Source organism: Lagopus muta, chromosome 12 (assembly GCF_023343835.1).
Source record: "Lagopus muta isolate bLagMut1 chromosome 12, bLagMut1 primary, whole genome shotgun sequence".
Taxonomy (NCBI): Eukaryota; Metazoa; Chordata; class Aves; order Galliformes; family Phasianidae; genus Lagopus; species Lagopus muta.
The window spans coordinates 9,781,142-9,807,161 of NC_064444.1; the positions used below are offsets into that span (position 1 = coordinate 9,781,142).

Sequence of the window (26,020 nt, forward strand, 5' to 3'; positions counted from 1 at the left end):
GATGGCATCTGTAGCTTTTAGTTTTTCCCTAAGAAAAAAGAAAAAGAAAAAAAAAACAAATAAAATATGAAATAAGGCACTGGTTGTTTCTTTTTCGGCAGCACACTCGCTCAGCGGGGGAACGCAGCACAGCTACAGCTCTGAGATACTGATTCTAGCAGCCATAAGGGCCTGTTTGAGACTGAGAGACTGGGGCATGTGAAAGCATTACTAAAGCTCCCCATCACAAAACCAAAATGGAGAAAGCCAGGGGAGAGGAGATGGGGGCAACCCTGCTGCTGCCCCAGCATGAGTACAGCCCAAAGGATCATTTCTCCATAGGACAGCTGGTGGGCACCCACACAGCCAGGAGCAGGGGAAGCATGTGGGACAGGAACAAGCCGTGTTATTGTACAAAGGAAGCCGGCTTGAGCATTCAGACATCATTTGGTGTGATAAGACCTCAACCATCTTCATTTTTGAAGCATTTTTGCTTGGGCTCCTGCACAACAGGGAGATCTCAAAAGAGCCAGGAAGAAAACCCAGCGCTACTCTTTACTATGAGTCAGATGACACTCTTCATTTTAATGGTGCTCAGAGAAGCAGCAAGTCTACATCATTTTCACATCAGATGCTCTTTAGAAAGTGTTTTGCATATTTTATTTGCAGCAAACACTAAAAAAAAAAAAAATCTGGTTCATACATTCAATAAATTCATAGAAATCTGCTGCTGTAGCAATATGGCCACTTTCACACCAAAGAATCTTTTGAAAATGCAAAATGCAGGAATAGCTCTAAGCAACATTTTGAATAGCTCCTGTTCTTTTGTAACTTTTGAAAAATAAAAGCTATCACATTCAGTTGCCTTGGTAACAGCCACAGGAATTTAATTCTTAAAGCAGCTCTGTGTTAGTGGCCTTGGTAGAAAAATTAGGGGTTCATTAATCTCTTAGTTTGTCAGGTACCACACATTGTACAAAGATTGAAGAATAGACTCAAAATATGGGGTAAGTTCAAGGAAAGTGACTTTCCAATACAATGCACTTTTATCTTTAAATATCTGTCCATGAATGTCCAAGCCTAGAGATGGTAAACTGAAAAGAAACACAGTTTACATTCTCCTTCTACAAAGCTATTAATTGTAAGACGTGAAAATATATATTTAGTTAAAGAAAAACGTGGCTTTGTGTGTACATATACACACACATCTCAGGTACCAATAGAAACGTATGAAACCTGTAACTGCTACCCAGGCAATCAAAGACTAAATTAAAGAAGCCACTACTTTTTAGTTGCTAACTAGTTTGGGCTGTATTATACCTGACTGTATTTCAGTGCTCTAAAACAATAAACATTTGCCCATAGATCAGAAGGCTGAATTTAAAACAGGAGGGTTGGGTAGAGCTCATCTTTGAATTATATACCAGTCTCCAAAAGCTGTTTCAAGATGTCTCATTTCATTTTTAGAAACAGTTTCATCCGTGCTCCCAACATCATGTATGTTATTTTTTTTAAGGCTTTGCAAAAGTTACTTCCTAGCGCACACTATTTCAAGCCATAGAAATCAACATACGGAGCTTGGAAGACAAGTTCATATGCTGACTGAAATTCAGCAGCGTGCTTAACTTTGTTCAGGTATGACTTTTTTCAAAAAATGAAACAAAAATCCCACAGAAGATGTAACCATTATTACTTCTAAGCCCACTGAACAAAAGCAAAATCCCAAGACAGCCTACACTACAAATATGTCAAGAACGTTGCATGATTCAATGCAGAAAAGACAGCCTTCTCCAAAAGAAATGTTTTGTAATTTTGAAGTGTTTGCTGTAGTGATACAACTCTTGCTGATTTTTGTTTCCTGCAGCATTTTGATGTCCCCTTTATTGATATGTAAATCATGATAACCTGTGTGTTAGCTTTTCTGAAGGAGAAACTCCCAAAGAAAACAGAGCAAAGAACATCTCCACCTCAGCTGCAACAAGTGCACCTTCTCCAGGTCATTTTCTGCAACTTTCATACAATTTTACAGTCATCTCCATACAAAACAAATTGGCACCACCCTACCTGAATTACACTAATAGAACAGCAGTGTTAAAATGAGTTTAAAGCTTTAAAAATCAATCCATTTCTACACAAACCTGTATTTTACATACTATTATATTTATGTAGCAGCACACATACACAAAGTATGAGAGGCTATAATGCAGAAAAATACTCTGCTGTTCATTCTTTTAGTGCTGGCAATACCATTTGGCAAATTTCACAGCAGTAATAGAGGTAATGCAAATACTTAGAGCTCTAAGCATCACCTTTAAGTTAGCTTTTGAGACTGAAGCTAGTAGGAGCTGTGCTGGATTGTTCTTATTGCATTATCACCATACAATTATCGCAGATCACATTGTCATTGTGCCACGCAGTGCACACAACAGTGGGAAAACAGTCTGTCTCCCAAGAAGGATGGCATCAATAGGCAACAGGAGCTGTGGGGCACAGGCAGGAGAACACAGGACTAATGAGGCTGAGCTGCATGGCACAGCTGCTCCTGCAGGCTCCACTGCTCTCCAATGTTTTCATGACCTCGGTATGGGAATTGGCTGTTTCCACATGACACCGGTACATCAGGCAAAAGACCTTGATCTCAGCAAGGTCAAGACAGAACACTCATATCAGTTCAGAGCTTTTACCCAACTCAGCAAGGATCCATGAGTCACTGTGTAGTTAATATTCCACACACAAGCATATTAATTGGAAGTAATTTTATAAATACGTATTGAAAGATACACAAGCAATCTTTCATCAGCCGAGCTCAATGATTTGCTGTCCCACACAATTTTCAGAGGTCTTCAGGAAAGATTTTCTCATCTTTCATTCTCTAATCTGCAAATTCTGGGAACAAAATACATTTTCTTTTTGGCTCTTTTGGGAGCCAAATGAATGACAAGACAAAAATTACTGAGCTTCTGAAGTATGCATCATAAATGAAAGCTTCATTTAATTAAAAAAAAAAAAAAAAAAAAAAAAAGCCAACAGGGTAAAGCCTTGCTTGGAATTTGTCTTTTCCTAAATCTGAGTTCCAACTGCTTTGGCTCCTCGCTTGGGAGCAGGCCCGTGTGTGGAGCAGGGACTGTCTCCTGTTAGTAAAAAGCAAAGCATCTTTTGTTTAATTTTAAAACTTCTCATTCCTCAACACTTCTCACCGTTGCTCTTACTACGCAAGAAGCTTCTGCATTTGGACAAATGACAAAGGAAAATCCAAGGAAAAGGATTTGAAAGCAGGCAAGGGACACTGTTTCTATTAGAGATGAAAAATAAATGTCTTATAAACCTGGGATAAGAGATAGGAACTGAAAGGAAGGAAACTTGGCACACCAAAGCAGGAAATGTATGAAGTGCAAAAAAAGGGAAACTTCCACCACTCAATCCAGCTAAGACTATTTGATCCCTGAAGACAAGAACACAAGAGCCAGAATCTGAAGTGAGAAGGGTGGCTTATTTAACAATTTGCTATGTTAACAGACTAACAAGAGACATGAGATGAGGCATGCTACCTGGAAAGTTTGGGTCATGGACGGAGAGGCTGCATCTAAATCCTACTGCCTGCTCGGGAGATGAAAAGACACTTCCTGTTCTTAAATAAGCAAAAGCAATTCTTCTCTCAAAAATCTGTTAAAAGAAATACGTAAATTACTTAAGACTTTTCAAGCTAGCTCCTTGGTTTGTCACAAGATACATCTGTTGTGCTACACAGGCTTTCAGCAAACACTGCTGCAAGTGCACAGGTATCATTTATTACCCTGTCTGCCTTTTATGGGCTCTATTCATTTCAGCCACATTTACATCAGTATTAGGGTTGTAGTATTACTGCTTGTGTCACTGCTATTGAAGCTGAATTAGCACTTCATGGTGAAGGAAAGCAATCACCCTTCCTATGAGGTGAGGCACTGTCAGCCCTCTATATCAAGCTGTGCCCTTCTATCCTTCATGGTTATGGATAAGTCCTGATGACCATGAAGTCTGTACAATTCTCTACTACACAGATAAATACTTCCAAGTTTGTAGAGCAAACTTCTGCCAACACAAAAGAACTCAGCCTATGCCTTCTAGTAAAAAAAACAACCACAGCAGAATAGAGCCAATGACATAAACAAAAGACATAAACACTGGAGAGAGGAAGCATGAGCCAAACAAATACAGCCCCAGCAATTGGCAGTGAGGTGCTATGTTTCAGGAACAGGGTTTTTTGTCTGTTTTTTTCTCTGCAACAGCGTCATAAAGAATCATGTACTCCACAGCTATGTTTTGTTATTTGGGGTATATGTGTGCGTCTTTTAAAGACATCTGTACACAACAGGAAATTGCTACTGGTAAGATTTCACGTGTACTTTCCAAAAAAAGTGACACACATCTACAGCTTCAGATACCAGCAAGAAGCATACAGCCAAAAAAAAGAACTACACACCAACTTCAGATCTTCACACCAAAGGCTCATAACTGACTCAACATATGGAGTCAGCGATGGGCAGTGCTAACAGATTGGCACTCTCAAGTGACAGTCAGAAATCCACAGTCTCTGGACACGTTAAATTTTATTAAAAATTAAGAGATTGAAGCAAGAGCAAAGTATGATGATGCCCAGCATCTTACTTGTATTGTATCATTGTCCAGGAACCAGCAAACACAGGTAACCACGATGCCATACCTGAACCATACATCTGTACATACACATTATGGTAAAATGTATTTCAGTGAATATATACAACACACACATACCAAAAAAAAGAAAAAAAAAAGGCAGAGAACAGAAAACAAGTACATTTAAGGGATGTTACAGAGTCATACACAAGCTGGAAAGTGTTGCAATTTCAAATAGAAATACAGCCCATGTTTTAATAGCAATAAGAGAGTAAGAGAACACTTTAGTCGTGATGCTGCCGGTGAGAGGTTCTTCTTAGATCAGGAAAAGGCTTAAATATTCCTCTCCATTCAGAGTTATTTTTAGGAAGCTATTTTTTAGGGAGATTGGACAGTGGAGTTTTGTAGGGTTTTTTGGTGTTGTTTCCTTTTTTAAAACTTTTTCCCTTTTATGAAAATACTTAACGCAGAAAAGCATTCTTAAAATATTTTTTTAAAAGATAAATTCAGTGGCTCATTAGGTTACGTAGTCATTGAAGTGCAATCATAATTTTCCACTGAGCAAAGAACGAAATTTTCTGTTCACACTTCTGGCATAGTAGCAGTTTTCCACCTTTTTCTTTTTTAGTAAGTTCTGAATATACGGAGGCAGCTTGCGTGGAACAGAAGCTGGGTGAGCTTCAATGACAGTCAGTTCTCTGCTTAATGCTTACAAGGGGTGGAGAAAGGAGGGGTAGACATATACTAAGGCAGACTCTGAGTTTTCCATCAAGTGTCAACATTTCAACACATTTGTTTGTCCCCACAGCACACATGCACACGTTTCTTCTGCAAAAGTGACTCTTGCCTCCAAGGAATGGACTAGGGGAGCTAGGAGAGAATATTCCATTGCAGAATACAAAACATAGGTGTTTACAAAAGCACCAGGCTTGTATGTCTCATTTATGCAAGGCTGTAAATTCCAGCAGTGATGGCTGTGAGTATTTCTGTACACTTCAAGCATCAAATTTTCATTAACCTGGATGTTTGTCAGTTTCTAAATATAAATCCTTCTCACTGAAATTTCTGCTGAGTTACCAAATGGATCAGTACACAAAATATGCATTATATATGTAAGAAATTATGTTGTTACATCTTAAAAGAAAATACAGTTCAGGGTTGTTCCCAGAATATAGAGTAATTTAAAGTATATATTTCAACTCTAACATTTCAACATATTTTAACTTCAAGAGCCTTACAGTGATGATAATTTAAGGCATAGTATGATCAAAATTATTTTTCTATAGTAATACATTTCTGTAAGAGAATTAAATAAACACTTATTCTGAAGATCCTTCATATCATCACAATATTAACCCTGAAACAATCCTCCTCCCCACTAAGATTAGGCTTACTGTTTTACAAATAAAACTACTAAGTATTTAAAGTTACCTCCGGGAAAAAAAGATGACACTAAAACCTGCAGCCTTCGATGCAAACAATCTGGCAGCATGATGACTACAGTACACAGCAAAGGTGGAGTGCATTTAAAATGTTTATAAATGCTATGAAATTAGCATCTTTCAAAGCTTCATTTTCCTTGATGAAATGAATTCTGATCACAAAAGCACTTGAGAAGAAATGAGTGAGTAGTACTTACTTAATGTAACTATGACTCTTGCTCATTATGCATTTTGCTACAATCCTTTCTATGCTCTTACAGACTTTGAATCTTCCGCCTCTGGAAAACACACTATGAAACCAATTTGCAACTGAAAACAAAAAAGTAATTTCAAAGTCATTCCTTCACATTACATTTCTGTAAAGCAAAAGTCTTAATGCTTATTTTTTTAAAGCACTCCCACAGGAAGTCCTAGAGGAAGATTCAGGGCACATACAGTCCATTAAAAAACATCTCTGACACTTCAATGTGAACTGTTCACTGCAAAAGCCTGCAAAAACACCCCACTTCAAGTCCACCCCAGCTTTACAAGCTGAAGTTACCAGTTAATAACTTCAGGCAAGTTGAATTCCTACAGCATTAAACAGCATCAGAGCACTTGGATACTTACAGAGGAACAGCTGAGATAACTTCTTTGTTAATTTCTGTATGTAGCATTCCAGTTTGTTACTGCCTCATCAGAGGGCCAAAACAGAGCTCCTAAAAGGGCGGGGGGAAGCCTGGCCCACGCTATTTCATGGCACCATCCTACCACCAGCAGGGCCAAACTATCAGACCATAACCAGCTGTGACTGCACCAGGTCATTCCTGCTTCAGTAATATCCACCTTCTTTCAGGTAAATATCTTGCTTGCTTCTAATTGCACTCTAAATTAAAAAAAAAAAACACAAAAAGGCACCAGTTTAAAGCAGTATACAATTCACACAGTGTCAGCTTTGAAACTGGCACTGTCCTACTTCAGTTCTTAACAGAAAGTAAAAGCAAACCCCTATAACTGACTAGAAAAACAAGTTTCAAAAAGCTGCACCTAGATAGCAGATTTACAAGAAACCTTGTGAAGTAGATTTTATTACAAAATAAAGAATCCAATCCCGACAGTTACCAAGTGCTCAGTGCTTCCTATTGCAGCTAGCTGTGAAGTCTCAGAAACCTTCAGAGCACAACCAAAGAGGTGTAATCACAAAAGTCCCTGAAATCAGAAGGGAGGAGAGGAAAAAGGGTAGGAAGACAGCAAGCGATTCTTCAACCTTTGCTACATCCCTTTGAAAAGAGTAACATATGACAACTGAAAAATATTGTTGCAAATGGGGTTCAATGCATTTCACTTGTACTGAACATTGCTGATCTCTTACTACAAAGCCATAGCAGACAGGAATGTTCTGCATACTCTATACAGAAACTTTGGTTCTAGTGGATGTTTCAAGAGCTATATGGCCATCAAAACATTTCTGAAGGGAGCAAAGGAAGCAAGCTACTTCTAGAAATAGGGAACAACAAAGGATTTTATTTCCTCTCAAACATTTTAATGATATTATTAAATTTTAGTTAAATAATGATGCCTAAAAGGACAATGTTATTTCTCGACTGGTACTCACAGTCACAACTGGTGCCTGCTCCAAGTTCCAACAGTGTTAATTCCTGTAAGACCACTTGAAAAAGTAAAGAAATACCAACTCCCTGAATGGAAAGTAAATAAAGCACAGAAGAAATAAACAGTGGAGATGCCTCCCAACTACAGTGACATATTCTTGCTCTCTGAGCCCCTGACATCACATACTGGCCTACTTCTGCCCCCACTGGAGTTTCAGGAATAGCAACAAAGAAAAACTTGTCCCATTTAGTCCTGTGCTGTACTCCTGGGGATTAAAGCACACCAGTTTTGATGGACAATCTGAGAGCAGAAACCACCTAAAATCAAAGTGCACAGTCATATAAACAATGAAATTACAAAGTTTACAGGGTCAAAACAAAAGCTTCTACTAGCAAACAAGTAAAGACTCATCATCACTTGTACTGATTTCAGAGAGGGGAGCAGAGGACTCTAACATTGGCACTTCCACGGAATGGCAACAAGCCGCATGAATACCCAAAGGCTCCTCCCGATGGGAGCCAGGGCAACATTGGCTTTGTCCATCCACTTGGATATGAACATTCAAGGGGCTATCTGAATAAGCAGACTCCCACTTTAAGGGTAACCTACATGGCTCTTCACTTGGTGGATGACTTCTACTTAAATTATTGCCCTCTAGGACAGTCCTCCTGGGTGCTGACCCTCCATGGATCGCTTCTGTGACACTTTCAGACAAAGGATCTCTGAAAGACTTTCCTGAATCCACTTTATTGGGCTGCTTGAGCTCGCTGCCCGAGGTCTCAGCACCTACAGATTTATCAGTGTGTCCAGACTCAGGCTCTGCTTGCGCAGCAGTGCAAGTGTTCTCTAAGACATTCGAAGGCAATGGCTCTGTGATTTCAGTCTCCGGCTGCAAGGTGCTACATCCAGCTTCTTGCAGGTCACTGGCGTGGGCGTCTGCCTCTAAACTAGGTCCTTCAGGTGAAGGCGGAGAACTCCTGACAGTCCCATCAGCGCGGTTGATGATTCCATCACCCAACGTCGTCTGCGAAGTGCGGGCAGGTGTCAGGAGCGGGATCTGTCCTCTCACCCGAGGTCTGTGGAAGAGTCTGTTCCAGAGTCGGCCAAGGCGTCGCCGAGACGAGCTTCGTCGTGACGAGTGACGTCTCATCTGCCTCCTCATGGCTGTTCGGATGTTCTGCAGCACGGAGGCCTGTCACACAGAGGCACCAATTTAGCACACACTCAAAAGACTTCTCCCATAGCTCATTCACTAAGATCTCCATTTTAAGAGAATCCTCCTCATTAAACTTGTACTTTCTAATGAACTACTAAGAATGTCAAAGCTAGCTCTGTCTCTACCAAAACATTCTCCATTGAAACGTTTCCTTAATGAATTTAATTTCTTCTTGTTTGCCCAGCAAGATGCTTCCCACTTGCTATCATATCACCACCAAAGAACAGGCTACAGACCACCAAGTCCTCTGCCAACAGAAATAGCAGAGGATTCTCAAACCCTGGTAACAGTGGAGAAAGGCAAACATAGTACTGCTGCACCTGAGTAACAAGCTTCGAGTGCTTTATCACACTTGGAACTGCATCACAGTGGGATAATTTTAACAGTTTGTGAGAGACTTTTGAGAACTCAACAGTAAAACATCAATATGACTTAATGGCTTCCCAGTGTAATGTATTTGTAAATAAAAATTAATTCTAGAGTTTCCCAAAAATACTGTTAGAGACCTACTTTCTTATCACCTCAGACATTCACAGTTTCAGCTTGGAAAGCTCCTTTTCTTTTTTTTTAATTTACTTTCTCTATCTCTGTTCATTCTGTCTTGACATACAGTAAAACAGCATGTTTTTCTCACTGCTGATCCCTAGCAAATATATTTAATGTGTTCAAATCTACCCACAGCACCAAGATACATGACTACGATTCTACAGCTCAAAGTAAAACATACATATTTCAGTAAGAGCATTTCCATACAGTTAGCAGAGCTTCTCTGCTACTGACAGAACACAGTCCCAGATCAGTTCTATCTTATAGCAGTCTGCCTGCTACTAGGTTCGTCAGCACTCATGTCACCATACTTGTGATGCATTGTACACAGGGAAGTCTTCAACTGGGGGGATCAGTCCTTGTGCAATCAGCTGCCCATAGGAAGGTGGAGCTTCCCGACGCACAAATTCTGCCTCAAGTCGTGTCATCTGGGTCTCAAATGCTCTGGGAACAGAACCACAGTAGGAAAAAAAACAGAAGAGAAGTTACAGTCAGTTTGTCCTGCCTCCTCTCACTTTAACGCACAGACACAGAGCAGAGGGCTTCAAACTAGCAGCAAAAAGGCAAATCTTTACCAGGGCTCTGTGCAAAACCTTATCAGGATGCTAAAATTAATAAAAGGAACAATAGTAACAGTGAATCAAATCACAAAACCCAGTCTGAGTTTGGACTCCGTAGTAACTGCACATTTTCCAATAGGCCAACTTACATCAATAAAGGCATTAATTTGTTCTGCTTATTTTTGGAAAATACAGCATGAAGCACTGCAACAAGCACACATCATGGACAGGCTTGGTGCATACAAGAGACAGGCACCAGGAAGTCCCTTCTGACTCTCTCCAAAAGGGCACAACCACAGTCGCACAAACATACAAAGCACAGGCAAAGAAAGGAAATTTCTCAAAATAGTTTTGATATTTGTTAGATTCAGGTCTGGCAGGCTACACAAGAAATGTGTATTTTCCACAGATCATAGAAGAGTTGACATTTCCCCTACTTCTGAAAATCTCAACTACTCTTCTCTAAGCCTAATGCAGTGAGTACTACTTAACATATTTCACAGTATTTTCTGAATTCTTTGTTAAACAATTTACTTTTTTCCTCCTTTAATCAAATACGCAGTCAGTTACTAAAGAATCATAAAACCAAGATGTTTCTATATACCTGTATTCTCTAGTCCTCAGGGAATATAATTTAAATGCACAACCCAGCGCTATCACCAGCAGCAGGCCACACACGAGACTCCCGATCAGAGCAGCTGTGATGACCTTCCTGGGAACAATCACCAGGCAGTTGTGCTCATCGCTTCCATCCTGGCAGTCTTCTTGACCATCACAGCGCCAAGTCTCAAAGATACACAGATTTGTCCCACAATGGAAATTCCCTGGCTGGCAAGTAAAGCAGTTTTTTTCATCTGAGCCATCTGGGCAGTTCTTTTGGTTATTACAGCGGTCAAGTATTGAGTAGCAAAGCCCACTGTTTCCTTCACATGGATATTCATTCTTCTGGCAAGCTGGACAGTTCTCCTCATCTTTGCCATTTGGACAGTGCCACCAGCCATCACAATGTTGCTTATCCGTGAAACACTCCTCATCACTTCCACAGGGGTGTTCCCAAGGAAGACAATAGCCTTTCACCTGGTAGGTTGCATTGAATCCATGGCCAGTGCTCTTTGAGCGAGCATGATACGAGACTGTGAGCTGGCCCTTTGATGACTCCACGCTCACCGGATGCCTATTGTTGTGAAACGAAAATGTTTGCAGTAATTTATCGCCTCTCTCTTCAATGCCATCATACACCTTTACGTAGTCATTGTAGCCTAACTGCAAATCAAGCTGCAACAGAACATGTCGATTATCTTGTGTATCCACATACCACGTGCAACGAAGGTCTGATTTGCTGTGATCAGCACGGAATAAGTCTGGGGAAGCAAAAGATCCATAAAAATTACCCAGCCTTTTGCCACAGGAAAGATCAGGACAGTTATCTTCATCTGAACCATCGCTGCAGTCTTTAACTGAATTACACCTCAGCTCGTTCATCAAGCACTTGGTGGAGCGGGCTACACTGCACTGGAACGTTCCTGAGGGACAGATGCTGGACGGAGGCTCTGTTGGAGGAACAGTGCAGTTTCTCTCATCTGAGTTATCCCCACACTCATCCATGGAATTACATTTCCAAGTACTGGGAATACACTTTCCATTTGCACAATGGAATTCATCTGACTGGCATGCAGCCTGGCCGATCTTTCCTGTGAAAGAGGACAAGCAGAAAAAAGTCAGTATCAAAACTTTTGTAACCATCCAATGTCACATTTTAATGTCTACCCTCTCTGTGTGTCACAAGTCAATAGGTCAGGTCAGTATACTTCAAGAAAACCAGTAAGAAGCTAACTGGAAAAAGTATCAGTGTTACCACGCTAACACTTAATAACCAAGACTGGTCCCAAGACTCTCATCAACAAATAATACTCCTGTCTTCAAGTTTTACTAGAGTGCTTAAGCAAAGCCAACAAAATTGCAAGGTTTTACCTCTAATATAAGAAAGGCGAAATCCCTGAGACTGTCCTGAGCTTGATGCATCTGAGTGAAAAAATATCCAAACATGATCCCTTGCAGAGATGAAGGATGGAGGTATGGAAGATCCGCATACTTTGTACTCCTCTCTCTTGGAAGATGGGCCAATCATCAACCAATCTACTGCACATTTCTGAGATTCTTCTAAATCAAAGTTCTTAAAACTGTTAAGAACAAAAGAAAACACAAGTAACAAAAGATATTCATCTGGAACAGTTAAACAGTGAAAAAACAGAATGTAGCAGTTGAGTTTCTGCACAAGCAGTGCTGACATAAAGAGATCACATTCAAAGATAATGAAACATCTCCAGTATCTTGCATACACATAAACATTGCATTCAAATTCTCCCAATTTGGAAAAGCACTCATCTCACTGGCATAAACAGTATGCCAAGCAGCTCCAAAATCTGAAAGAATGCATCTCTTATTCAGAGCCTGTAGGCAAAACTACTTCCTAAAACACAGATCTGAGTAAAAGAAAAAATAGCAAAGAACATTATGTGGAAGCATAAAAAATGATTTCAACAATCTTTTCCTACCTTAGAAGCTATTAAAAGATGGCATGAGATTAGAAGCTATTGTATCAGAGTAAGAACAATAGGAAGCAATACAAAGAACCCTAAGGGGACAAAGAAGCAAGACAAAAATCAGTTTTTCAAGCCAGGGATAAGCAGGGAGAGGACAAGATGAGAACAGCAAGAAAGGAAATGGAACATGAAGTCTCTCTAACTGTATGATTATTTAGTTCAAAGAATAACACATTCCCTTTCTGGGAACGCAAATGCAGAGCAAACGAGCTTATAACCTTTCACCGTCAAACATCCAGCTCTCGTGCTGACCCAGGGCCAATGGCTATTCCATAGCATCTTACCCAGTGCAAAGAGGTGTTCCAACAGCTGCTGAACACTGAACACAGCCAAATAATACTCCCTAAACTGGAGCTCAGAACCACACTGGGTGTTTGTTCACGCTCTGATGAAACACATTGCATTTGCTTTCAGTAATCTGCAGTAAGGGAGAAGCTTACTGTGAAAGGGCACACTGTCCAAGACACTTAGAACTGTACTGTGTTCTTCTTTACATACCTCAGCTACACACAATTAACTTGGTAACAGTCACTGCATACTCCACACAAACACCTGAACAGAAAAGTCAGAGAGACTGAAAAGCTGCTATGAAGTCGGAATCTCCTTCCTCAAAGGACTTCTCAGAAACACAGAGGAAGAACTATCTGAAAAAGATAAATGGAAGATAATTTTCTGACACCATGGTGTACTTACAAAAGGCTGTAAAAGCCTGCCAGATCTTGCCCTTTGAAGGTGAAAGGGAAAGAGCAGCAACTTTGTAAACCAGCCAATTCATTTTAGAGCAGTTCAAGCCTACGCACACCCCAGAGTGCTGCCAAATGTACTGACTTGAAACATTTTTTTGCAGTTTTCATGAAGAGAATGAAAAATAAGAGCCACCAGGATGTTAAATTAAAATGGAAATTAAAACGTGATCAGCAACTTGTTGGACACAAATATGCCCCCCTCCTCTTTTCTAATTCTTTTTCTCCTATTATGTTCCACATATCATTCCAGCTAGGAAGAATTCTTCCACAGTACCCACTTCTTTCCTATGTAAGCAATCTCATCAAGCTTTAAAAAACAGCTTATTTTGCAAGGGAGTCTTAAGTGAATCTGAAGTCAAAATAAAAAACCTCAAGTATCAACCAGGCAAAGAATTTCTGTCCCAGGTGTTCTACAAAAACTTCCTAATGACCAAGTGTACAAAGAGGCACTACAGCACGAAAAGGAGTTACATGAAGCAGCTATGAAACTGCCAGCACCCACGGAAAGTCTGCTGTGAGAGATCTGAGATGGCACTACTGAGCTTCCACATTGGTTTCACTTTCTTTTTCTTAGCTACCGGGCACCATGAAGAGTTTCTATCATCTACTTGGAAAATTATTTGTAGAGTTTTCTTGTCACAAAGAATTTTTACGGTAATCATTGGAAGTAACTATTTGCCCAGCAACATTTGTAACAAAAGGGAACAGTCACTAAACCCAGTAATGGAAGCTCAGAACTTGGGAGTGGAGGAGGGGGAAATAACCAGAAAAACCCTTGCTTGTGTGAAACAATGAGATCATTTACTACATCTTTTAACTCACTTCTATGGAGATTTCAGATGTACCAAGAACAGTCTTACAGAGCTGAGCAATTTGTTCTCCTACCCTGCCAGCTCCCAGCACTGCAGCCAAGTCTCAAAGCTCACACATTTTCCCCACTGCACTCACGCTTGGTTCACAAACTCTTCTGCAAATGAGCAAGCTACCCTGTATTTGTAGATAATTATCAATAATTACCTCTATTTGCATATTCAGAATGTTATACTGCTAATAAAGAGCAAAGAGGAGATACGAATGAAGAAGAAAGTTTAGTCCCACCTTTTAAAGCAAAAACATACAGACGTAACTGATTTTCCTGAGTACTGGCTGTGGATCTGAGATTCAGAACAGAGTCCCACATTCTCCATCCAGAAGCACAAGTGTTAGGCACAAAGCCATCCAAGCACCCGAGCGGTGAGGCGGGATATATATGAAGGTAGCACGTTTAGCAGCCTCCCTGACAACACCAGCACACAATGCCTCGCTGCCATGCATGAGCTACTGAAACAACTGCCTCACTATTCAGTAAAGGGAGATAAAGAACACTGTCAAGAACAAACTCCCTGTTTTCTCAGAAGCAAGAAGCACCTCAACCACATGCTGGCACCTGAAAGTTTGAAACACACCGAATAAACACAAGTTCTCTGAAATATAAGTGTTCTAGTTTTGATGTGAAGTTTTATATACAGTAAATGCCACAGCAATTATAAAATTCCTTCAGAGGGCAAAAGCAAAGTCAAAACAATTACATTCCATTTCATGCAGAGTATAACTGAAACACATTTTGCTTCGATTAAGGCACTGTATAACAACTCTCCACAAGCACCCTTTTACATTACACTGTTATCAATGGAAGCAAATTTTGTCCCATCTATATTGATAGTGACTTCACTTAAGACCAAAAATATCATGTATTTGAATGGACTGTCAATCAATCTCAAACAAAAAAAAAATTACAACAAAATATGAAACAACACATATGCATACATATGCATGTAGAAATACAGAAAACTGGTTTTCACTTTACAATCCATTTGCAACGAGGTTTTGTGCAAAAAGCTTCTGCCACATTGATCTGACATTAAATAGCCTACTGATTTATTTAACCTAGGAGTTCTGAATAGGGCATTCAACTTCTGCTGCTTCACTTCTTTCATCACCTGTAATTAGATCTAGTGTTGCTGTTGTAGTCTTCTGAAGAATAATTTAATTCTGCTACCCACAAAATAGAGCATGGGGACATTTGCTCATTCACTTCAACTTCCTCAAACAGGAATACAACTTTTTGTGCCAGAAGGATCAGCCCAGCAGCTGAGTGATTGATGGTATAGAGCGTAAGTAAGGGAGAACATCCCTTCTGCTGCTAATTCCTTTTAAAATAATAACAGTAATAGCATACAGAAGTACAATAATAGTCTATCAGGCACTGGGAGCATTCAAATCCCAAGTTCAGAACAATTCAGTGGGAACAGACAAATGTGGCACAGTCTGCTTCTACGGAACACTGCAGAAAGAAAAGGTAAAATCATCTCATTTTTCTTTAAAGGTACATTACTGGAAACAGGTTACCTCCCACACTGAGCAGGACTCTGGGAACTTGCAAGGAATTACAGGACAGGTTGTGATCAGATCTAGCTTTTAACATTACTCAAATGAAACAACAGTAACTTACAACAACATTCACCTATTAACTGTTAAGTGTTTGTGAACTTCTGGATAGAACTTCACTAAACCAACTTGCCATAAATACTCATTTACACTCTGTAACTAAGATAAAAAGCAGACTACCTGCAAAACTTATCCATAGCAGATATTTTTGGCATCTGCACCAGAGAGCAGTAGCTACTAGGAAAAAAAAAGTACTTGTATAAATAATGTGGGGAATTCCTTACAACCTCTACATAGTTGAAGCACAAGCAAATACAGATTAAAGCTGGGAAAAGCATTCTTAACTGTAAAAAGATAAACATGGGATGACCATGAATATGAACAAGAATGGTTAAATGCTTCAGACCCAGCAGTTGTAAAACCTGAATGAAAGTAAGAATTTAAAAAATGTCCAACTTGGCCCTCCAAAGTCATTAAATTTGGAGAATAAATATCATGGGTAAATTAGGAGAGTACAGTCCCAAAATAAATCAGAGAGGCCAATTAAGCAAGAGAAGTTACTTCTATTTGCCAGCCTCTCACAGCAAGTGCAGACTGCAAACAACTGATGACTGAATTGGCTCATTAAAAGCTTTTGTTTACCCACTGGAGCACAAGGACCTGAAGTCAGGAAAGCTCTATTCTACTCCCCACTTCCAAGCACCAACCCTGCAACCTTAGGCAGGAGATATGGCTGGTTTTTCAAAAGCACAAGAAACTTAATTAAATACATGGCTATTATAAGTTTTTCCAATTGTCAAATTCTGAATCACCATGTTCAGCAAGTACAGTATCAAACAGCCCCTTGAATTTGTCCATAAACACATGCCAGAAAGTCTTGACACAAACACGCCTCGGCTTTACTCAAAATCTCAATCTCAGCTGGCACCTTGGCATTTTTTTTCCCAAACCAATGACACAGATCACTGAAGTGAAAGCTGGCGAGGCCTCCCCAGTTAATACAGAACGTGAGAAGGTCACTACGGAAATAATTTCTCAACGCTCGTATCTTGAATTCTGATCATGGAGAACATTTTACTCTCAGTCTCATTAATTCCTATAATAAAATGCAATTATTCATACTGTCCCCACATCAGGGCCAATTGCAACAATCAGATAACAGCAACTGATAAAGAATCTTAAAAAAAAAAAAAGATATTTTCATCAGATTGATGGAAACAAACAAATGCACCCTGTTAAGGATGGTGCAAAAAAGCAGTTAAAGGGTATGACATCCCTATTACAGGGCTTACACATGGTCTTCTATGAAAATAAGACCTAAACTGAGAGGAATTCAGACAAAAAAAAAAGTTTCCAAAACAATAACTTACTAATTATCTGAATATCAAGTGACACAACATAATCCTGGAAAACAGTGGCTACACGTGTTCCCAGGTCTCAACAGCACGATCCTATCAGAAATAAAAACTTGAGAGAAAGGATGGAAACGTGCAAAACTAATAAGCAAGAAAAACATACTTCTCATTCTTGTGAAGATTCTCCCAGGGATTTCTAAAAAGTAAACTACAGAGCAAAACAGTGGAGACGTGAGGATATGAGACAATCAACACAACCATGAAAGGTAGATGCCAAAACCAAGCTTCTAAAGGACACATCCACAGGAGACAGCACACAACATCCACGTGTGGATCTGCGTACTGCTCTATTAAAAGCTGCTGAATAATGAGCTTATTAAAAAAATGACCACTGATTGCATGTTTTAGAAATCAAAACCACTTTCAGTTGCAATTTTATCCTTCAGTGACTCCTGCTGTATCCCAAATATGCTACTTATATAACATCGCTGTCGTACCATCAATGAGAATCCAAGATCAAGGCAAATGTTTTCAGTATGACATAACACAAAGAAGGTGGTATCCTCTGTTTTGTGAACCTGTTAAAAACTAGATCTCACTCTAAGAATTATTTTTTATTTTCTTTGGAATATTTTCTATGCCCCCGTCAGCACACAGCTATGACAAGAAGCATTCCCCACTGTTAAGAAGAAAAAATGTTTTTATTTGAGCCCTGTTTTCCAGTTTCCTAGGCTGGCATGACAGGCAAAGTCAGCTGCTGCTTTTACTTCTTTGGCATTAAGACTGCTACAATACTCTAAAGAAATCCTCTGATGCTGTAACATTTTGTATTTCCTACACTGGAGTGAATCATTTCAAGGACATTTATAGTCAGAAACGTAGCACTACAACACGTCTGCTACCCACAAGGCAAACTACTCCCTAGGATGTAAACACACAGCTCCCATTGTTCACATGTGCAGAGGAGGGCAGGATATGGCTTTGTATCCAGTGGCAGAAAACAAACTCATCAGAAAGAAATCTTTCAAAACTATTGCTAATGCACACATTCAAGCTGTGTACACATTATTACTGGCTTCCTCACGTCACTTTCCTTCAATTCTTTACCCTCTATTAAATTCACACTTGCTAAAGAGATCCTAATTCTAACTAGGAGCTCTGAGACTTTTCAGAGCATAAACTGCAGCACTATTCTCCAGAGCCAAGTCCTCTCTCCCATTTATATGCTTTCTCAGAGCTTCCAACAATCTCTGCTTTGAAACAAACTCTGCAAGTCCAGTACAATTTAATGGGGTTGAAAAGCATGTTTCTATTTATGGTGCTTAAATGTTGGCAGGTATCTACTTCCTTACGTTTGATGAGTAGATCCTATTTTGAACTAGGAATGGTGGAGCCCTTCTATTATTCCATCTGTGGCAGATTTGTTTTTAATTGCTGAGCATCTGCAGCTGAAGAGGTTTGTAGTCCTTTTAAGCAGCTGAGCAAAGAATGAGCAGATGGCATCAAATAAAAAAAAGCACTAAAGAAAAAACAAACAAAAAACCTTTCCCAGGTTTGCTTTTTTCTTTTTTTAAACAAGCAGTTCCTGGTTTGAGAAGGATATTGCAATTATTCAAGAGAAATTAATCAAATTTACACTAGGCTAAAGCTCCTTAATAAACTATTTGTAATATACTTTAGTCTTTTCTGCACGGTATTATTACCTGAAATTGTGCAACAAATGCTAATTATTACTTAATTCTGTTAGAAATAAGTTATATAAAAAAGCATTTGTATTTTAGTTAACAAGTGTCAATAAGAAGTCATTATCTTCATCTGCTAACTAAGTATAGCATCATTCCAGGACATTACAGACAAAGCCATTTTTGCCCTAAGAAACCTAAGTATCCTACTGAGGCTGCTCCATGTTGTATAGCATTCATCTATTCCTACTTATAGGCAATAAAGAGAAAGGAAACTATTTAATTTGAGTAAATATATCACTGCTTCCCACCTCATAATTTATCAGAGGTAGATGAAATCTCACAGGTATTATGAAGACAAAAATATCAACAGACTACAAATGACTTGAATATAAACAGATGTCAGAGGTAACTTACAGAAACAAGATAGCAGAACATTTCTAAAATGGAGGTGCCCAACCTGCAACCCATGCTCCAGTATGACCAAGTTTGCTGTCCATCTATTCAGCCACTTGGTAGCTCTGGCAAACAGTTCAACATTGTTATATCAGATCGCAACATACAGCTTCATTTCAGCAAAGCAACCAATTATCCCCACAGAATATCACAAACCATACCTAATTGTTATCATGTCTCCACGATCTCCTTGAATGTACCAGCTGCAGTTTACTGCTGGAGGATAGTTTCGTGGCCAGGAAGGGCTGTAGATGACGCCCCGTCTCTCTGTGTGCTGTTCGAGTTCTCCACTGCAAGCAACTGTTAATAAGAGGGAAAAAATATTGTTAATGCTTCACCTAATCAGCAACTCACGTTAGCTACAAGAGCTTTCATCAATTTCTGGGGGTTGCAGACAGATGGGAGTCAACAGTTTCATCCTCTTATTGCTTTCTTCCCTGCCCAGTTTTTAATTAAGGCACCCACTTGAACTGCAGGTAAGCATAACCTGCATTTCAATGCAGGATCAATCAATAACCTTGTATGAATTTACCGAAGGCTACAATCAATATCACTGCACAGATCTGCAAGAGAGGATGTAATGCAGAAATCCTCTTTACCAGCTGCCCAAAGCTGGCTGTGACTCTCACCAACTGGAAAAGATCCATATTCAGTGCAAAGCACCCAGAAGCCCATTTTGCTATAACCTGTTCCTAGATACGTTCCTTCTCCTAACCGGATGACAGACCTGCAGAGTGTCATGGTTAAACCAACAAAAAAAGACAAAAAGTTAACTGGACTTCGATGTCAAATGTTTTCACTGAAAATTCCTGAGTACTTTAAATTCCTCCTGAACTCTAACAGATTGAAATTTTGCAGAAAGGGAAAGCTCAGTATTTTTAAAGTCTTTTCAGAGCTTCCTATGGAAAGCTGCAGGCCAATCAAAGCTGCATCAGATAGTTATAATTTGTAATTAAGCAATTCAAAAATGGCAGTGAGCTGCTCCAAGGACAAGTGGAAAAGCTGTTCTGCTGGGAAGATGTACTCTCAGCAGACTACAAGAGAGGAAATTCTCTGTAATGCAAAAGCTGTTCTGAACACTCTCCAAATATATATTTAAAATTATTTCTAAATCAGCTGACTATCTGGAGCACGCCTTCTGGATTACAGCTGAACATTCCCATTTTTACAGGTTTCATTCTTCCCAGTTTATAATGAAGGGAAAAAAAAAAAAAAAAAAGGATGTCTACACTTTAAGGTAAGTATGCTCTGATGTACATCACAGACTTGCAGCATTGCTTGCACGCAGGCACAAATGCATCATTTTGGGTTCAGAGCCAGGACAGCACCAGCTGCACAAGGATGGGCAAAGTCCCAGCAAAGCCACACGGATGTAGGCACTGCAGGGCCGCCCTCAGAGCCCGGCCTGCAGCATCCCCTGGAAAGCCAGTGCTGGAGCTCACCCATTTGCCCACAGCAAGCATTTCTCAAGCGAGAGCCACGTGAATACAAAGCACGAGGTGAACAACTTACCTGAGGCAAAACAGAAAGAGCCATTATTTTTACCTTCCAAACAGGGCGTTTCATTGAAATACATGTATGCAATTCCTACTAGTTTCAAAGAGCACAAAAACTTCCCAAACACATAAACACAAGTAAACATCTATTTTCCAAGCAAATATTTTGCAGTGAAGTGGTTATAAAAATACAAGAAAACCTTTGTTAGCACATGTCTAAAAACAGAGAGGCTCCACACTGGGCACTGACAGCTACAGGAACAAGAAAGCAAATGTAAGACCACAGTACTTGTCAGCTTGGGCTCTCAAGATGTTCCATTACGCACACCAAAGCAGCCTACCCAGGCCTTGAGATGTGCCCCTCCACACACCTATCACTGCACACACATCCCACAGCAGCAAGGGAGGACACAGAGCGAGCAGCAGTGCAAGAGGAACTGGGAAGTGCATGTCCTACCGCTGAGTTACTGAAACTTCTCAACGGGAGGGAAACAAAGTGCACACAGAACAAACACAGCACGCAGCACTATCCAGAGGCTTTCTGCAGAGCCTCGCAAAGGTTTCTGTTCCCCCTGTACCAACTTTTGCTCTGGATTAATATGCTGTGTTGACACTAAATACAGCAGCACAGAGAGCAAAACCAGCTCTCACACAAAGCTGGTTAGAGTTCATATTCCGAGGAGTCCCAGAATCCCTGCTGAATCCCTACAAGCACCTTCACTCACATTCATTGCTGCAGTTTAGCAGAGAATTTCCCCAATACTTTCACCTGAGTGCTAGGAAATATTTACAAAAACCTGACCAAAGGCTATGTGACACCTCCCTGATTTCTGAAGTAACGTCACTAGCAGGTTTTCTTTTCCAGCAACAGTTTCCCAAGTCTTAGCAGCGAACGTGATGCAATGTGACAAGTTTCTCAGTGAGAAACACCTTTCCTTATTAACACTGCACATCTGCCACAAACATGGGACAAGGAACAAGAACGGACAAAGGAAGAAGATTTTTGATTTTAACAGAATGATGGTTGCTGTGAAAATCTGAGGTAAGGGCTGTGCTGATGCTAAATGCTACTTACGGCAGCCCAGGTGGCCATGGCCATTGTTTCTCAATACCCCGCAGCAGTCTACACTCCTGCCATAAAACAAACATTTCAGACTCACCTCATTCAGAATTAAAAGGAGAATTAATTTTTCTCTCACAATTAATCACTCTTACAGGGACTGCTCAACTAACAGGCTGCTCACCTTACTACCATTGCCAAAACATACGTACACTATTTTAAGGGTATGTGCATAGCCCCCTGAGCCCACGGGGAAAATCTGGAAGGGGACACACACACAAAACTCCTATCTTGTCTACCCAAACCTCACTCTAACTGCCAGGTGCTTTAGACACCCTTCATTTCTTGTCAGTGCTCATTACTGTGGCACTTGCAATTGACCAACAGATCTCCTTCCTAATGATTGTCTTCTCCTGTGCACTGACTGCTGCGTAGCAGTGAAGGTGAAGTCTTCCAACACTGCTTCTGAACAGCTGTTCTTCCACCTGCATAAATGACAACTTCATTTTGAAAGAAAAACCCACACTAAACAGAAAAACCACGAGGGCACACTGCCATACCATACTGTTGGGGTTTCAGTGCTGACAAAGGGGCCTCAATTCCCTTCCTAGTTCCTGTGTGAATTTTGCAGAACCACAAACCCACACACAGTGCTGTGATACTAAGCTGGGCTTCAGCACAACACTGAGTATCAACCTTAAGGAAATACAAGCCTTCTCAAATTGCCAAAACATCCTAAAGGAAAAGGGAAGTCTCTAAATAGCAAGGCATGCTTCTGGATGAAGAAGGTCTTATAAGCAACAGTGCATAAGAAGAGTAGTGACAACTTTTCTGCAACAACTCTTTGTGCTTTTGCACACAAACACAGAAGCAAAGTGAAAACTCAATTTACAAAACACCCAAAATGGCTTACATTTTCCACATTCTGGATGTTTGATCATTAAAAAGCAAGAGAATATCAATCCCTGGACAAGCAAACAAACCCAACAAAATCTTACTGAGGTGATATTTTTTGTTGTTGTTTAACAAATTCTGAAGATAAACAACAATTAATCTTTTATAGATTTTTTTTAAGTATCATTTCAATGTCAGAAGTGGTTTGAGTTTAGAGTTTTCATCAAGAAGGATGAGGGAGCTGGGTTTTTCAGCCTGGAGAAGAGAAGGCAGCAAGGAGACATCACTGCAGCCTTCCAGTATTTAAAAAGGCATTACAAACAGGAGGGAATCAGCTTTTTACTTGGGTAGACAGTGATACAAGGGGGAATGGTTTTAAGCTCGAGGAGGGAAGGTTTAGATTGGATGTCAGGAGGAAGTTCTTCACAAAGAGAGCAGTGAGGTGCTGGAACAGGCTGCTCAGAGAGGCTGTGCACGTCCCATCCCTGGAGGTGTTCAAGATCAGCTAGGATGGGGCCCTGGCAACCTGGTCTAGTACCAGAACTGGAGGTTGGTGGCCCTGCCTGTGGCAGAGGGGTTGGAATTTGGTGACCTTTGGGGTCCCTTCCAACCCAAACCACTCTTATGATCCCACAGTAAGATGAAAAATCTTAATATGAGGCTCTTTCAGTAATGATCAAATGGATTTCTTATACTGCAAACAGCAGTAAATTTCTCCCTCCGGTTAAATACGCCACTAATTCTTGCTACTAAAAACTTCCAAGAAATTTTCCAAAACATTACACAGAAGGTACTAGTCCTATTCTTTGCAAGAGCAACTACAACAGATACCACACTTCACCAGAGGACAGCACAGCTTGTTTTGGGGTTACTAAGCTGTGCAGGAATAAATAGGGTGAGAGCAGAGACAAGGGAAGTGGTGGAGTCACCATCCTGGAGGTGTTAAAGAAAAGGATTGGTGCAGCATGGACAGACACGGGTTAGTGGGCATGGAGGGATGGACTGCTGGTTGGATCGTGGCCTTTTCCAACATTCATGACTCTATTCCATGAAATTTTTAGATGATCCCAGCAGAAGATCAACCCTGCATCTTTGCACCCTTCTGTAACAGGGAGTACACCTCAACCATCTGCTCCAGACTAAGAGAAGCCACAAGGAGCTTTCTCTCAAGACTTCATGTTTAGCAAAATATGCCTTCTTAACAGCTACCTCAGGGCTGGCAGAACACTCTCTCCTCAGTTCTCTAACTGCTCCCTCAAGGAGTGCTCTCACACACTGCTTAGCACAGACCCCTTATGCCTGTAGTCTGAAGGCTCTCCCTGGTTTTATCCACCACACAGCCAGCTGCTGCTCCCCCAGCACCAGCACACACACAGCTCACTGACCCTGCAGAACCTGAGCACTCTGTGGGACCAAGAAGCAGAACCTGCTCGACTGAGGCAGGGGAAGAGCACATGGTGGGAGAACTTCTCCCTTTCAGCAGAGGCAGCTTTGATGGCTTGAAGTGTACGAATACAGCTGAGAAGGTGGCTTGACCTGTGATCTCCAGAAATTTTTATTTCTGCCACTGCGAGCTTTATGAAGAGAAACCCCACAACACCTTTCTGTAAAGAAATGTCTCTAATAGATGCTTCGTAAGGATACATTTGGGACAGCAACCGCCCCTCTCCACTTCTATTATGGCTGCTAAAGAACACCTCCTTCAAGAGGGTTCTCAGCAGAGTTATCTGCCTTGCAACTGCACTACCCTCACCTGTTATCTTCCAGCACACAGGAAAACAAGTAAGATATGAACTGCATTATGGCAATGACCTTTTATGATCATTTTTCACACTGCTCCAGTTACTATGTCAGCAATCAGAGAAACTCAAAGCTGTATCAGAGCAAGAAATCATGAAGGCTACAGTATTACAAGGTTTTCCGAATGCTCGAAAGAATAAAAGTGAAATATTACAACCCTGTTTCTAGCAAAAGGACAGCATTAGAAAAGAGCAGAGCCAGCAGGAAGAAGTGTTACGTATTTGAGGCTGAAGTAGCAGCAATCTAGACTGTATAACTACTCAAGTTACACTTTGTAAACTTGAATACCATACAGGCAGGGGATGCCGAACTCCATCAGAAGCTAAGAACAATCCAGGCAGAACAGATCAAGACACAGATCACATTCTGGTCTTTTTCTAATAGAAGAATGGAAATATAGTATTGCAAACAACGCACACCCCATGTGGTGCATCCAAGCTACCCTAAAATAAGCTTAAGGAAGTCATGTAATCATACAATTACTATCCTTTCCCAATTTCAATCTTCTCTCAAAACTCCATGTTGATTTGAATACTCAGACTCTCACATTAATCAAGCGACTGCCTTAGAATTATTTTTGTGTTTTCTCATTTCCATTTCTCCTGCCTCCCATATTTGGTTATTATGTTTTATTTAAGTTGTAGCCTCTTTAGGCTTAAAGTATGCCTACCAACGTGACTGTGGATTGAAAGGCACAAGAGTACCCTTATCACTAAGAGGACTCTGATTATACTCCTCCAGTAACGTCAGTAAGCCACAGTACTACTACAGAGAAGGAAATTACACTAAGTGCCAGGACTCTGATTGCATTTCCACTCCAAGAATCAAAAGATGTTCTTAACATTCCGGTTTTAGCTCCTTTGGGAATGGGCCTCTGCCCCCAGCTTGATGTTCCCAGGCACATCTCCTAAACACAGATTTTCCCCCAAACATATCAGTACATACTGTGACCTTGGCCTCAAGCTTAAGATTTTTTTCCAACACAGAGACACTGTCTCAGAACACTGACGGAGTCCAATAACCATTCCAGCAAGATTTGAAAGTTCTAAGCTTCCTAAAATGTCACTGCTACCCTTTCTCAAACAAAGGTCATACTGCTTTGCTTAAACAAGTCTTCAAACAGTAAAAGAACAGTAACAACTTCAAAACAACAATAAATATAAATAAGAAAAGTGTATCTTACCTAGTGAGGTAACAGCACTTTCTATTTTCCCAGTCAGAAAGAGATTCACTGTAAAGATAGAAAGAAAAAATGTTACCATAGGTTCCAGTGGCACAGTGAGGCAGTTCATAGTCTGCCATTTCTAAGTGTTTGCTGCCATGTTTATATAAAGGTATTACAGTCTTCCAGTAAGAATTCTATTTATCTCCACTGAGAATTCACATGAATCAACTCTCAACTTTCAACAAACAATATCAGTTCAGCATCAATCAAATATGCTAACAAGAGAAACGACAACTCAGTTGTCTTTTGTGGGATTTTTTTTTTAAATTGGGGAAGACAGAGAAACAATCACACTAAAACATCCATAATCA

The 26,020-nt window shown here is 40.3% G+C and overlaps 1 protein-coding gene across 4 annotated transcripts in view; it reads right to left on the reverse strand.

The window, feature by feature from the left end:
* Positions 1–4,546: 4,546 nt before the first annotated feature.
* Positions 4,547–26,020, reverse strand: part of LRP3 (LDL receptor related protein 3) — a 29,190-nt gene continuing 7,716 nt past the window's right edge. For 2 of the 4 annotated variants that reach the window (XM_048958610.1, XM_048958612.1), the window contains exons 2-7: positions 25,668–25,715; positions 19,396–19,534; positions 11,937–12,145; positions 10,570–11,656; positions 9,717–9,849; positions 4,547–8,835 (exon numbers count right to left, since the gene is read on the reverse strand). In XM_048958610.1, coding sequence (XP_048814567.1) covers positions 8,032–8,835; positions 9,717–9,849; positions 10,570–11,656; positions 11,937–12,145; positions 19,396–19,534; positions 25,668–25,715 — 2,420 coding nt within the window. In that variant the 3' untranslated portion in view covers positions 4,547–8,031. Of the gene's footprint in view, positions 8,836–9,716; positions 9,850–10,569; positions 11,657–11,936; positions 12,146–13,066; positions 13,213–19,195; positions 19,367–19,395; positions 19,535–25,667; positions 25,716–26,020 lie in introns of those variants that run through there. The other 2 variants (XM_048958613.1, XM_048958614.1) reach the window with 2 other exon arrangements.